This window comes from Tupaia chinensis, unplaced genomic scaffold, assembly GCF_000334495.1.
Source record: "Tupaia chinensis unplaced genomic scaffold, TupChi_1.0 Scaffold000437_1, whole genome shotgun sequence".
Classification (NCBI taxonomy): domain Eukaryota; kingdom Metazoa; phylum Chordata; class Mammalia; order Scandentia; family Tupaiidae; genus Tupaia; species Tupaia belangeri.
In genome coordinates this window covers 492,648-507,478 of record NW_006159942.1, presented here as the reverse complement: position 1 = coordinate 507,478, position 14,831 = coordinate 492,648, and the positions used below count along the sequence as shown (strand labels likewise).

At 37.4% G+C, this 14,831-nt stretch overlaps 1 protein-coding gene across 4 annotated transcripts in view; it reads right to left on the bottom strand.

Annotated features, from left to right (window-relative positions):
* Nucleotides 1-14,831, bottom strand: part of LOC102500602 (cell surface glycoprotein CD200 receptor 1) — a 48,157-nt gene continuing 33,326 nt past the window's right edge. For 2 of the 4 annotated variants that reach the window (XM_014590371.2, XM_027774459.1), the window contains 5 exons: nucleotides 12,088-12,405; nucleotides 11,723-11,971; nucleotides 3,654-3,762; nucleotides 3,057-3,102; nucleotides 1-1,897 (listed from right to left, as the gene is read on the bottom strand). In XM_014590371.2, coding sequence (XP_014445857.1) covers nucleotides 1,775-1,897; nucleotides 3,057-3,102; nucleotides 3,654-3,762; nucleotides 11,723-11,971; nucleotides 12,088-12,405 — 845 coding nt within the window. In that variant the 3' untranslated portion in view covers nucleotides 1-1,774. The remainder of the gene's footprint in view (nucleotides 1,898-3,056; nucleotides 3,103-3,653; nucleotides 3,763-11,722; nucleotides 11,972-12,087; nucleotides 12,406-14,831) is intronic. The other 2 variants (XM_006155119.3, XM_006155120.3) reach the window with 1 other exon arrangement.

Sequence of the window (14,831 nt, the reverse complement as noted above, 5' to 3'; positions counted from 1 at the left end):
CTGGCTAGCGCACGTGACCTATAGCAAAAACCTCTCCAAAAAAAAAAAAACATCAGTCCATTTGTGTACACGCCCCAAACACACTGCCAGAATGGAGAAACGGAGAAGGGTTCAGGAATGACCATGCTCCAGTGGGAGTACATTCTCTCTTACTCTCTCTGGCAAGCACACACATCCTCTGGGTGAAAAACAAACATATATATATATACACATAAATATAATGTACCAAGTGTCATTGTATTAATTTTACATCCAAAATAGACTTAAAATCTCTTTAAAGATTAAAGCTAGGGTAACTAAAGTGTCTAAAGGAAGGAAAACATGAATACGACAAAATAGCCATCTTAAATGTCAAATGGCATAAGAACTAATTAATTTTGCTTTAATTTCTATCATGATAAAAGACTTTCAATGTTCCTTCTGATATAGTATGAACAGATATTTTAAATAATTATTATGTAAAATATTTTATAAATTAAAAAGTATTAATATACATAGTCCCTAAATTCTACCCCATGAAAAAAATGTCATCCCATGGTCAATCTCTTAGGTCATAGCCATATTTCATACATACTCCAAGTCCTCCATAATGCATATTTAGCTGCTTGCATAGTCAATAAAATTTGTTACTTGACAAATACATCGCAACGGAATACATGCTATAAAAATATACATTTATAATTTATCACACTTGCAAAACCATTAGGCATTAGGTATCAATAGCTCTATACAGACATGGTGAGTCCAGAAAAAACTGACATCCTCGCGTATGTGTCCCGCCTCCATCCACCATAAACACGACAGAAATACATAAATCTAGTTTTATTAAATAGTATAACTCTTACTATAATCTTACATTTTATTAGCTAACTGGTTGATTAAAAAGGGGAGATTGGGATGGGGGAGGTATAAATCTTACAGCTATTAAAATAGTAATATAGAGAAAGATACTTAAACAGTAAGAGGACAGACCATAAGTGATACAATTTAACATATTTATCAGTAAGAAGAATGCACGAACTCTTTGGCAGAGCAATTCCACTTAATAAAATGTTCCTAACGTTACCTAACTTATACTCTAATAAATACAAAGCAATAGATCCACAAGAAACATTCTATCCGATATCATGTACAGTTGTAAGACAAACAAAACTCAAAACCATCAAGATGTCCATCACCAGGACTGTGTTTAATAAAACTGAGATGCAACCATACAGTGGAATTTTATGTAGACACTATAAGAGAATGAGGTAGTCTGCTTGTATTGATATGTAAAGATCTCCAAGTCATTTCATATTGTTAGCTTTTTATAAGTATGTAACCACGTTAAGATATGCTCCCACCTGTGTCTTGATATGATAAGGATGTGTATGTATATGCAAATAGACATCAAAACACACACAAGTACTATCTGCCTATGACAGAAGATTTTTGCAAGAATACACAAGAAACCACTGATGATTGTTCCTTCTTCAGAGTTATTTCTTGAAAATATTTCATCTTCATTATTTACTATACAGTAGTTTGAATATTTATCATGAGCATGTGCTTCCTTTGCAATAACTATCAGTTCTCCAGAGAACTAGCTTGTAGCAGCTGTGATTCGGAAATTCCAATCATATAAAGAAATGAGTGCAAAATCATTAGATTGTCTTTGTCTTCTAAGAATCTTCAAAGAACTCATTTCTAAGTGAGTCTCCCAGTCTATAAAATCAAAACAGTCATTGTCCTATATCTTCATTTAGTCCTCTTGGTGCTAAATTTCAATAATTTATCAAGTCCAGAGACTCACTCCATCAACTGCACTCTGTAAGCCCTGAGACATTTTCACCTTGTTTGTGGTATCATACAGTGGGTTGTTCCTCTCTGTGTAGCTGGCATAAGGCTGCATTTCATCCTAAGAAAACAAATTCAAAGTTAATGCCAGTTCAAATAAAGCTGGAAACCACCTGTTTTTCTAACAGCTGCTCACAGTTTTTGTATCTACCAAAAGGGCTCAGATCTGTGTCTCTGAGTTTACATAAACCCAAGAACAAAGCTTGATTCTAATAGTTTATCAAAAAATGTATTGATTACTCAAGTCTCGGTGTGAGATGATAAAGCTTTTGGCAAAGGAGGAATGCAGAAGAATAAAGTAATATGAGAAATATTTCGAAGGAAAGAACCAAAGACGTAGTAGACTACTGGTTATAAGAGATTTGGAGCACTATAGGTTTTAAGGGCGGGTAAGAGGGAGGGAAAGGTGGAGGTATCACCATTGAAAAAAGGGAAATCAAGAATTAGAAACGAGAGTCTAGATGGTGGCATAGCACTCGCAAGGTTGACCAACATGTGATGGTTCTAGGTTCATGTCCAGAAACCTCCCTGAGCGCCCATAATCCAGGGCTGGCTGGGGCTGGGAGTGGATCATGGTGTGGAGGCCATATTAGAGATGCTTATGCCTCGTTCTCTTTCCATCTCTCCAGTTTATGAGAGAAAGAACAAATAAACTTAAAAAAAAAATCACAGGGGAGGAAACAAAACCAATTCACTTTCTCCAAAGATTACTGTCCAAGTGAGGCCAACATTATGTGTTTTGTAGGTGATGGTTCATGAAATAGAAATGTGAATTTGGGTACTGTATAAATAATACTTGGTAGATAAGTAACAAAGAAAGCACTCTCTACCACTAGCCTTGTCAAACCAGAACTTTACTTCTCACCTAAACACTACTATTGATGGAAATTACAAATGATTCGGTTAGATGCTAGACCATAGTCAACCAGGGTTCGAGTCCAGGATATGGTGGCTTGAAACGCATGCTGGGGTACATGTGCATGCATGCCCAAAATCCTGAGAGAAGAATGGAGTAGAAGGGTTTGCAGTGTGGAAACCCCCTTCTGGGGTGGGAGGGGTGATTTCTCACTTTCTGTCTCTCTATCTCTCTCTGTTTCTCTGGCAAGTACATACGCCCTACAGCAAAAAAAAAAAAAAAAAAAAGCTCTCTAAAAAAAGTTATTTGGTTAGATTTTCAGACAATGTGGCTTAAAATTTGCAAATATTCTTTTTTATCTTACCTCTTCAACAACTGAAGTCACTTCTGTTTTTTTCAATTTACATAATCTGTAAAAACATGAATAACCTGGAGTGAATGCAGGAAGTATCATTATTTAGATTTAAAACAAAACAAAATAAACCATGATGCCATTAGCAATTGTAGTTCATTTCTATTGAAGTCACAGTAAATCAGAAATGAACCACCAGATGTGAGTGAAGAATGTTGCTTGTAGTTAAAATACCCAAATAAGATTATTCTGGATTGGGAAAAAGGAAGTAAGATTATTCAAGAGGAGCTTGATATAATAGTAAATATGTGGCGCCTGCTTGGCACACAAAAGGAATTTTTTAATTCCTTTCTCAAGCAGAAAATTATCATGCACTCTCTCTCCCAAGATCCTGCCCTAAATGGCCTAATTTATCACGTTGCATGTCCAAGAGCCTAACAAAACCACTATCATCATTGAAGGTGGTCCAAGTAACACCTGTAAGATAGTCCTACTGATTATAGAAGTGATTTTAACATCCTGGTTTTACCCAGTGAATTCTTTATTTCTGTTTTTATTTTTCTTTCTAGTCCAAACAAATCTGAAGAAGAAATATTAATCAGTCAATACCTGCAGCCACTGGTTTTCAAAAAACAAATCATGAATCCCATGATGATCAAAATCACAATAGTACAAAGGATAATATATGGGATACCTAATAGTTCTGATGCGTTAGCTCCTGTAAAGACAATCACAAAAATATACAGTTCAGTTGTGGTACATTCAGACAATGAAATATTATTCAGCACTAAAAGGAAACAAGCTGTCAAACCATGAAAAAGTACAAAGGAATCTTAAATGCACATTACTAAGTTAAATAAGCCATTATGAAAAGGCTACCTACTGTGTGATTCTAATCACATGACACTTTAGAAAAGGCAAACTTAGGGAGACAGAAAAATCCCCAAATTAGAGAAACAGAAAAGAAAAGTATTCGTGAATGATGAATTCCTATAGGCAAGAAATAAATGTAGATCTCTTTGTTACAGAAAGAACACAGTGTCTCTCACCTTCGCCATTCAGAAGTAGATGGATTATTGTAAGGAAGGTGGCTGGGAAAATAGCCCTGATGCTGAAGTCGCCTTTCTGCTAGGACATTGCAACAAAAATGAACATGTAGCAGCAATTTTTTAGAATTTTTTCTTTTTTTTTTTTTTTTTGGGAGTCTTTTTTTTCTTTTTTTTTTTTTTTGAGAGGTTTTCTTTTGCTATAGGATGAGTGCACTTGCCGGACAGACAGAGAGAGACATAGAGACAGAAAGCAAGAAATCACCCCCCCAGCGGGGATGGTCACGCCGCAATCCCTTCTCCTCCATTCTCCTCTCGGGATCTTGGGCACGCACGCACACGCGCCCGGCGTGAGTCTTCAGCCACCGGGTCCGGGATACGAACCACGGTCGACCACGTGGGAGTCCAGCGACATAGCCATTACGCTAACTGCTGGTTCCCAGCAATTTTAAATTATTTACTATCTACTAGCAACCATACAATTCTCAATTTGACAAGTGTGAAGTCAGCAAAGGAATTATCAGCACTGAGAGGCAGTGGTTTTAATTTGTTTTAAACCTCTGAGATTATTAGTTTATTAGTATCATCCAGGACTGAGATGTTCAGTATTCCTCCTGAAACTGTATAAACAAATGCAAATGGATAAAAATCAAAATAAAAATGATAGAACAAGGGTCTAGCAGGTGGCATGGTGATTAAGGTGCTAGACTCCCACATGGCTGACAGTGGTTCGAGTTCCAGACCTGGTGGCTTCCTTTCTCGCTCTCTCTCTCTCTCTCTGTCTCTCTTGTCAAAATTGAATAATAATAATAGTAAATAAAACTAAATTTTCAAATGCTATTAATGGGACCAGCAGATGGCATAATGCTTACATCGCTAGATTACCACATAGTAGACTGTGATTTGAATCCTGGACCTGGCGACTTAAAAACTCATGCCAGGTGCATGTGCATGAGTGCCCAAGATCCTGAGAGGAGAATGGAGGAGAAGGGATTGTGGCATAGCCATCCCCCCTGGGGGGTGATTTCTCACTTTCTTTCTCTCGGTCTCTGTCTCTCAGGCAAGCATACACTCCCTATAGCAAAATTAAAAATCACTCAAAAAAAAAAAAAGAGAGAGAGAAGCTATTAAAAATTATAAAACAAACCAGCACTCCATCACAAAAGCATGTAAAATTACAAGAACACTATTTTAAAACATTGGCACTTTAAGAGCATGACAATCTCAAACCACAAAATTGTCAAATTGTTCCCCAAGTTGTGAAGCACATAAAGATAACTCTAATAAATAAGTTTGGGTTCTGTAAAGAAAAATCTAATTTGGGGCCAGCAAATTTAATCTAATTTAGTGGCTAATGTAATAATAATAATAATAAATTAAATAAGTTTTTAAAAAAGAAAAGTTAAACTCAAATAAATGATCAATAGATAATTTGTACTGAAATGCAAAGTTTATGTCTTTTCTCACATCTGATTTATAAAGGGTCAAACTACAATAGAGGATTTTTTTCTTATTTTTAAATGGGGCATCATTATTTTAAAAGCTGGCCCTATTAATTAAAAGTACTTTTAATGCCTAGTCAAGTTTCCTGAGCAGTCAACATTTAGATAAATGGGAAAACACATTTACGGTCATCACTGTAATAGCCTTTGCTGGGATCAATTTCAACAGTGAATTTAATATAAAGGACTTGTGCTTTTTTTATTTTAAATTTCCTTATTCACAGTTAATTGGTGTACATCTCTATGGGACAGATATGGATTTTCAAAGCATTCATGCAGTGTGAGACAATCAATAAGGATAATTCCATATTCACCATTTTCAACAAGGAACACATTTTATTTTTATTTACTTATTTATTTATTTTATCATTATTATTATTATTTAATTTGCTACATGGCACGTATGCTCACCAGAGAGAGAGAGAGAGAAATGGAAAGTGAGAAAGCAAGTCTCCAGGTCTGGGATTTAAACTATGGCTGGCCATGTGAGAGTCCAGCGCCTTAACCACCTCACCACTTGCTGGCCCCCGAAGGTCTTTTTTAACATGGGAACTGCAAAATATAACTGCTGTTACACGGTAATGGAATATAAAACCATCATGTAAAGATTGGAACATAATTTCCTATTAGCCCTTCCAAGACAGAGTTTCAAAATGTTTCCTTCTAATAATCGCAGGCTGTGAGTAGACGGGCTACTCTTCACCTCCTAAACGTAAGTGGGCTGTGTGAAATTTGTTATCAACCAATAAGAGGTTTGAAATCTCAGTCATGGGCGAAAACTGTCTCCATTTAACGTTTATTACCCTCATCATGATGTGCAAGGTGTGTAGATAAAATCTCTTTATCTGCTAACTATATGAAAAGACAAACACGATAATAATTCAGATGATCCAAAACAGGCAAAAGCAAAAACTAACTTCCCCAGAAGAAGAATTCCAGACCTATGAAAAATGACAATACCAGGTTTAAAATTATGACTTAAATGTTTTCGGAATGTCCACAAAACAGTCGTAGCTCTTTTTTTTTGCATTTACAGAGTAGTATTCACTTAAAAGAACACTTATTTTATATAAGCTGCATCAAAGACAGCTGAAGATGAAAAAACTACCACCCCAATATAATATACAGTTAATGTGCGCCGTGCACCACAAAAACCTGCTTTAAACTTTCATGCTAATTTACAACTGTACTGTACCAGGCCAAGTCAGTGACTACTAAAAATACCACCAAGATGGGGCTATCTAAAGACAGATTTGGTAGTATAACTATACAAAAAAAAAGACGACGACGACGACGATGCTGTATAATTTTAAAACAAATCCTACTCAGCTTTACAATTCAACTTTTTTCTTTAAAAGGAATGAGTGGTGGTGGGCCAGCCAGGTGACATGGTAGTTAAGGCACTAGACCCTACACGGCTGACTTTGTGGTTCAAGTCCCCGAACTGGCAGCTTGAAAAACATGCCAGGTGTATGTGCGTGCATGCCCCAAATCCCAAGATGAGAATGGAGTAAAAGGGACTGCAGCATGGCCATCTCCCCTTGGGGGTGATTTCTCACTCTCTGCCTCTCTCCCCAGTGAGGATATGCACCCTGTTGCAAATCAAAAAAAAACTAATTTTTTTTATCTGATTCTTCTTTCCTCTCACCTCGTAAACTATCAATTATCTCCTCTCTCTGTTCTCCTGAATCTTCAAATCTTCCTCTCTGCTAGTTCCCTCCTCTCTACTAGCTCCCCTCAGGTCCCAAAAAAGGAATGAACTGCGTACAGGGAGATTAAATTTTATAGACAAGGAAACTTTATAGACAAGGAAAAACTGCACTCAAACCAATTTATTCATCATCATCTCCTTTATCTCCATCCTCTTCATCTTCCTTGTCTCCCTCCTCTTGCTTCTTCTCGATCTTCTGACAATTCCGTTTTGCACCATCAGGCTTTCCTTTCAGTATGCAGCAATATTATTTTCATTTTTTTCCTTCAGTTTAGCAGCCTTCTTGTCATAAGGCTGCTTGTCATCTGCAGCAGTGTTATTCCTCATCTCTCCCAGTTTGTTTGCAACCTCACCAATGGTTAGGCTAGGATGTTCTCCTTTTGTTAGGGGGCAATATTCTGAACAGAAAAGATAAAGGCCAAAAGAGACCTTTTGGGTGTATTGGGATCCTTCAATTATTTTCTCGTTTCCCCTTTAGGACAGATACAAGATTTAATTTCTCTTTGACAACAGGCTTGTCTGCCTTTGCCATATCTTCAAATTCTCCTGTCTCTTTAGCAGACATGGTTTTTCACCTCTCTGAATGCTAAGAAAACTCTAAGAAGTTGACCGAAGCATCTATGTGCTGCTTCTTGTGCGTCTCTTGGCAAGTTTGCATGAAGAAAGCATATGAGAAGAGAAAGAGGAGAAGAGAAGAGAAAAGAAAAAAAAAGAAAGCATATGAGGATGGTTGCCGTTCCCCTCCTCAGACTCTCCTTGGCCCATGTTCAGTTATTTTCCTCCGTGAGGCATGGAGTCGCTCAGTGCCCTCCCGGCTCTCACTTGCCCCTGTGCTGTCTGTGGTGCTCTGTGCACCGCAGTGAGTCAGTGGTGGTAAAGCTGGGCACCTGTGCTCTCTATCCAGTCTTTTTACCTTCCCTCATCAAATTGTGCCTTTAAATATTGAAATTCTCAGAATTTTATTTGGACAAGAACAATTTGGTTTTACTGTCAAGAACAGTGACATATTTATGAAATTCTTTGAAACTAATGAGCGCTTTCATTGCTCAAGTGCTAGCAAAGGTTGAAGATCCATTGTGCAAGGAAGAGGGAGGAGAGACCCCTGCACTATGTGGGCATTTGGATTAGAAGTTCCCTTCAACTCTGGGATTTAAAAATATGGCATCTCATGGTGCTTTTGGATGGTGGGATTTTATACTTAACCAAGACACTATTTCTCTTCAGAAAATATGACTACATTCTTTTTGTTTGTTTTTGTTGTTGTTGTTTTGCTAGAGGGTATATGTGCTCGTCAGGGAGAGACAGATTGAGAGGGAGGGAGAGGAGAAAGCACCCTCTGTGGAGAATGGTCTCCTCACAATCCCTTCCCCTCCATCTCTTCCTTTTGTGATTTTGGGCACCTACACACCTGCGCATGTTTCACAAGCTGCAAGATCAGGATTCCAACCATGCGGTTGGCCATGTGGGATCCATCTGCCTTAATCATGAGGCCATGGCAATGGTCCAATAAATTCTTCTTTTAAAGGGCAAATATCACTCTAAGAATGGATATTGAAAAATAGTGGTTTAAATACATGGGTTTTTCTCATCTCCCTTCTTAGGGCTTACTAAAATATTAGTAAAGAAATGTGTTTAAAGCGTAGCCCTGATAAGGCAAGAGAACAGGAATGAGAACAGATGAAAGATTTCAACTTATTTTTAGATGAAAATGAGCAGAATGGTAAATAATTTACAAAATGGAATAAATGAAAACCTTGGTGCCCACAAACTCCAGAAAGACTCTAGATAGGAAGCATCAAACATGTGGAAAGAGGTAGGGGACAGTGAGATATGGGGCTAAGAGTCAGGACCATCTTTGAAAGTCTGTGGTGAGAGCCGTTAGGCCGCCAAGGGCCTACTGTCCTAGCATCAGCCGGAAAAGGGGAATCAGGCCTAGGAAAAGGGGAATCAGGCCTAGAGAGGAGAACTGGAGAGACTCCAGAGTCAAGGACCCAGACCTTACGAACGACAGAAATGAGTGCCAGACTGAAGCAAGGCCTTAAAGAAGAATCTGAGTTCTGAACTGTGGGGTGTGTGTACACGCATGCATGCACAGAGTTACACAAGCAAATACCCCTCTCTACCTTCCCCAAACAGTGGGAGTCAGGCCTATGAGTTTCTCATACCTATCCATCCAAAGAAAAAACACTGGAGAGTTATTTTCCACAGAGTCTGAAGAGTCCCAGAGAAAAGACCTTCAAATACATAAGAAATCTCCAGTTAAAAAAAATAATAATCATTTACTCCCTTTTCCATGTGTTCAACTAGTTGACAAGCCAACAGATAGTAGAGCTCTAATCAGCTCTTTAATACTCACTTTGAAATGAATTCATAGTCAGGGATTACCAGAGTTAAGAAAAGTCTCCTACATAAAAGAAAGAGACTTAAACATATGGATGTCTGGAAGGCAGAAGGAACTCAGATTAGACACGGATCAAGCATAGGATCAATGCAGAAAGTCCAGAGTGACAGCTGTGCAGTGGGTCCAGTGAACAATCAGGACATACTAGAACAGGAGCGTGGGCGAATTAGAGAAGGAATGTCTTTAATAAAAAAGGGAACTGAGAGGTCAGCTACTGAATCTGACCGTGTGGAAAATATTACTAAGCGGTTGCCTGGTTTTGTCAGTGAGCTTAGTGATAATTCACAATAGGCACATACGTCATTAAGGGAACAAAAAGGTAAAGCAATTATATGGGGCCAGCAGGTGGCATGGCGGTTAAGGGTACTGGACTCCCACATGGCTGACTGCGGTTTGAGTCCTGGACTCTCTTGCTCTTTCTTACTCTATCCCTCTCTGATCAAATTAAGATAAATAAATAAATAGATAACATTAAATAAAATAATTCTTTTTTTAAAAAATGTAAAGCAATTATAGAGCTTGAGAAAAATAAAAGTTACACAAACAAAAACTGTGAGTTCAAATCTCGATTCAGTACTTAATAGTACCTATATATTCAAATTAATGTGAACATTGATTATTTAATTTAATGAAAAATTGCTATGTAATTGCATATGAAAGAAGAGGGAAAGGAAGAAGGCAATGCTAAATCATCATCTGCCATAAGAGAAAACGCGGGATGAGTCCAGCAGTAACACAATGCTAAGCAAGGCTGGATCCATATGGAAGACCCTTATACAAGACCATTGGTCTGATTCCTGGTCAACCTGAACACATGTGCCCAGGACTCCAAATAACTGGGAATGCCAGGAGTTGGGAAGGAAGATAAGGGTAAAATAAACTGTTGAGGTTATTTCCTCTCCCTCTCTCAAAAAAAATTAAACTTTAGAGAAAACATAGCAAGTGGCTACAAAATGCCTAAAAGTGAAATAGCAATATAAGCACATTTCTTTAAATGGAATTAATGAACAAAAGGAACTCTTGATAATTTGAAACTACTTTCTTCTGGGGAGTTGAATGAGGATAGAACAGGGGGGATTAGAAAGGGTTAATATTTAGGCAGCCAGCAAGTGGTATGGTGGTTGGGGCATTGGACTCCCCCATGGCCAACTGCAATTTGAGTCCCAGACCTGGCAGCTTGCTTTCTCACTTTCTCTCTCTCACTCTCACTCTGTCCCATTCTGGTCAAATTAAGATAAATAAAGTTAAATAACATAATTCTTTAAAAAAAAAAAGAGTTAATATTTTTATTAGACACTTATAGAATGATTTGACATTAAACTATGTGTTTTGTTAGAATAATTCTAGTTTTTAAAAAATAACAAGACACGGAAATATGATGAGAGCAGAAAGGGAAGAAACTAAACAGTGGTAAACTAAATCACAGATATCACTATCAGACATTGAAGAAATTCTACTAGCAAAAGTGTGGGGCAGAAAATTTTACAAGACTAAATATTCACAAAGGCAATGTATGAGTGAATTAATCATTCTAATAAAATTGTTTTCTCTAAATAGTACACTAGGGGGCCAGCAGATGGCATGGTGGTTCAAGGTGCTGGATTCCCATATGGCTGATGGTGGTTTGAGTCCCAGACCTGGCAGCTTGCTTTCTCACTTCCTTCTCTCTCTCTCTCTCTCTCTCTCTCTCTCTCTCTCTCTCGTCAAATTGAAATAAACAAATGAATAAATTTAAATGAAAATATTTTTTAAAAAGTACACTACTAAAGTCAATTTACTGCTACAAGTAAACATACAAAATAGAATACATCATATCCCAAGATACAACTTTTAATAGTAAACTTCCACATTATTTTCCTGTATGTATCTCTTTATTTTGGGGAGAGAAAAGGAAAGATAAAATTCAGGCTAGCGAGAGCATCCTTGAAGGAAATTTCTCTGTACACTCTTTTTTCCTTCTTAACCTATTATTCTTAAAGAATAAGACAAATCAAACCAAAATTAGAAGAATTACTAACCAGGATTCAGCTCTTCAGACAGAGTCTTGTTGCCAGCTAAGTGGGAGACCGAGCAGGTCACAGCAGACACGTTGCTGTCTGACCAGAGGCAAGTGCTCTGGACAGTCACCGTGCCATTGTCCAGATGTTCTTGCTCAGTGATGCAGTGCCCCTCTGGGGTCCAGGAGATCTGAGCGGCTGGCTTGGCCCCCGCTGCCTTGCATGTTGCAGTCCTGTTTTTACTTGAAACCAGGGTCACTTCAGGGGGCACTGCAGAGATAAAGGGAGGGAAATACTTCGGTTTTAACATTAGAGTTACAGAATTTAGAGACATTTCAGTCACAAATCTGGTGATCTAAAATACTGCAGTACATGACGTTCCTTACCCAGTACTTGGAGGTGATAACCACACTGGAAATTCCCTTCAGATGCTGCAATTTCACATTTGTAATCCCCATCATGTGTAATGGACACTGGATCGATTCGAAGGCTAAGATTCTGATCGGGTCTGGAGACCCAGGTTATTCTCCTGTCAGTACAGTTGACGTCCTTGGTCTCATTGCTATCTGCCTTGTAGGCTTTTATGCAGGCAGGCTTGTCTCTGAGAATTATTTCCCATGTCGCCCCTATCATATACGTCCGTGAGACAGGAGGGCAACAGAGCACGGCCTTCGAATTCATCAGCACGAAGAGTGGAATATCAACTGGACACAATAAAAGAAGGAAAATGATTAAAAAACAAGAAAACTTCTACATGTCAATTCCTTTAACTGAGTCTTATTTAAAACTACATAAAACCCTTCTTTATTTTGAATATTTTACCAACCTAGATATAAAAATATAGTTGAAGCTAGTTTAACTTAACAACTCACTCAATTGATACAAGTGCTTTTGCTCAAGATAACAGTCATGCTTGAATATGTAACAAATAGTATTGTATGTATTTTCAATTTGATCACGTAGAGTACTAAAAGATGGTATATTCAAGGATTGAGATGGAATAAACTCACTAATTTTCCTGATTAATCAAGGACTTTTTACATGAAACTGGCAATGTGTGTATGTAGAATACGTGGCTATTGATACAGTTTGGTAACTCTTGAGTTACAGTGCATACCCCAAATTCATACATTGAAGTCCTGACCCCAGAACCCCAGGATGTGACTTATTTGAAAATTGGATGTTCTAAATAGAATTACTTAAGATTAGGTCACAGGGAAGTAGAGTGAGTCCCTAATTTAGTATGACTAGTGTCTTTATAGAAAGACTCCAGAGACCTCCCTCCCTTCCTCCCTCCATGTTCATGTATCAAAGAGAGGCCATGTGAGGACATCTCTGGAGAGAGGCCATCACCAAGTAGGCAGAGAGCTCTCCCTGTACCTGAGTATTGGCTGGAACTTTGATCATGAGCTTCTACCCTATGTAACTGTGAGAAAATGCATTTCTGTTGTTTAAGACAACCTTCTGTCATATTTTATTATGGTAGCCAGAGCTAAGACAATATATAGATGTATGTGTGTGTGTGTGTGTGTGTGTGTGTGTGTGTGTGTATGCGCATGCTCATGTATCTTTCTTGTCTACTGTCTAAAATTATATAACATAATGGTAATGGCAGACATTTTTGTCTAATTCCTGGCTTTAATGGCTATAATTTCGATGTTTCACCATTAAGCATGGTAAGATTATTGTTTATGTATATGGAAATTTCTATCAAATTATGGGTGTATCTTTTATACTAATTCACTAAGATATTTTTAAGTTGTGAATTGATAAATTTTAGTTCATCTTTATGATATATACTGAATAGTTCATGAGATATTTTTTCCTACTATAATAAAATAATAAGGTAAAATAGGTTGTTTAATATAAACTATTTTGCCTCTCTGGAAATATTGTTTTGTCTTTGGTTTTATTTGTTAAGAATACTATAGATTTAATATGCTAACATTATATATGGAGTCTTAGTATATACATTTATAGGAGAGATTAGCAAAGAAATACTTTTATATGCTAACTTTCTCAGGATCGTGTATCAGCACTATACTTACAAAAATTTACATAGCATTTCTCCTTTGTCTAAGTACACAATAATATAAACAGCATAAGTACTATATTTTTCTCAAAAGCTTAAAGGACATTGGAGCCAGCACATGGTATGGTGGTTAAGGTGGCTAGACTCCCACATGGTTGACCGTGGTTCGAGTCCCAGACCTGGCAACTTGCTTTCTCACTTTCCTTCTCTCTCTCTCTCTCTCTCTCTCTGTCTGTCTCTCTCTCTGGTCAACCTCAATAAAATAAAATAATGACAATGAATAAAATTAAATAATTCTTTTTAAAAATTTCTAAAGCTTAAAGAACATAAAATACTCCTCTTACGTAGCGGTTGGAGGCCATGCACTTTCTGGCAGTAGCTTTCAGTGTCTCCTCTGGTTATTGACCTATTCATGTTTCTATCTCTTCCTAGAGCCAAGCTGGTAATTTAGTTTACCCTAGAGAATTTGTTCCATCAAATTTTTCTGTTATTAACAGAGATTTATACAAAATACTCCTTTGTATTTATGTTATTTTATATATTTCTGTTAATATTATTCTCAGTACTAAAAATCAAATCTTAGCAATAGCAATTATGTTAATTTTATATTTGTTATTTTATATCAATTTTCTCCAGACATATATTGTATATTCCTGTTTTCTTTTTTGTTTTTAGCTTACTTATTTATTTATTTCACAAGAGAGGGAAAGATAGAGAGAGAATTCAAGAAAAAGGGAGAGAGAAAGACTTTAACCAGACCCTGATCATAGGCAAGTGCATGCCCAGCATACTCAGGGTGGTCTCCAGACCTGAACCAGAACTTTCTCATATGGAACTGCCTCACAGAGCATTGCATTTTACTGATGAGCCATTATCTGACCTGTGATTTCCCTTTAATTCCTATTTAGAATACTCTTTTTTTCCATCAAAAAAACAGTCCTTAGAATTATTAATAAACCCTGTCCTTCTACATTTTTTAGCCCATTCAGTTTGCCTTTGACCTTATTATTACCCTTCCTATGACTTTGCACTATTCGACCACAGCTTGACTTTCTAGGCTCACCTCTCCTTGCTTTTAGCCTGCCTACTAACCTCCTG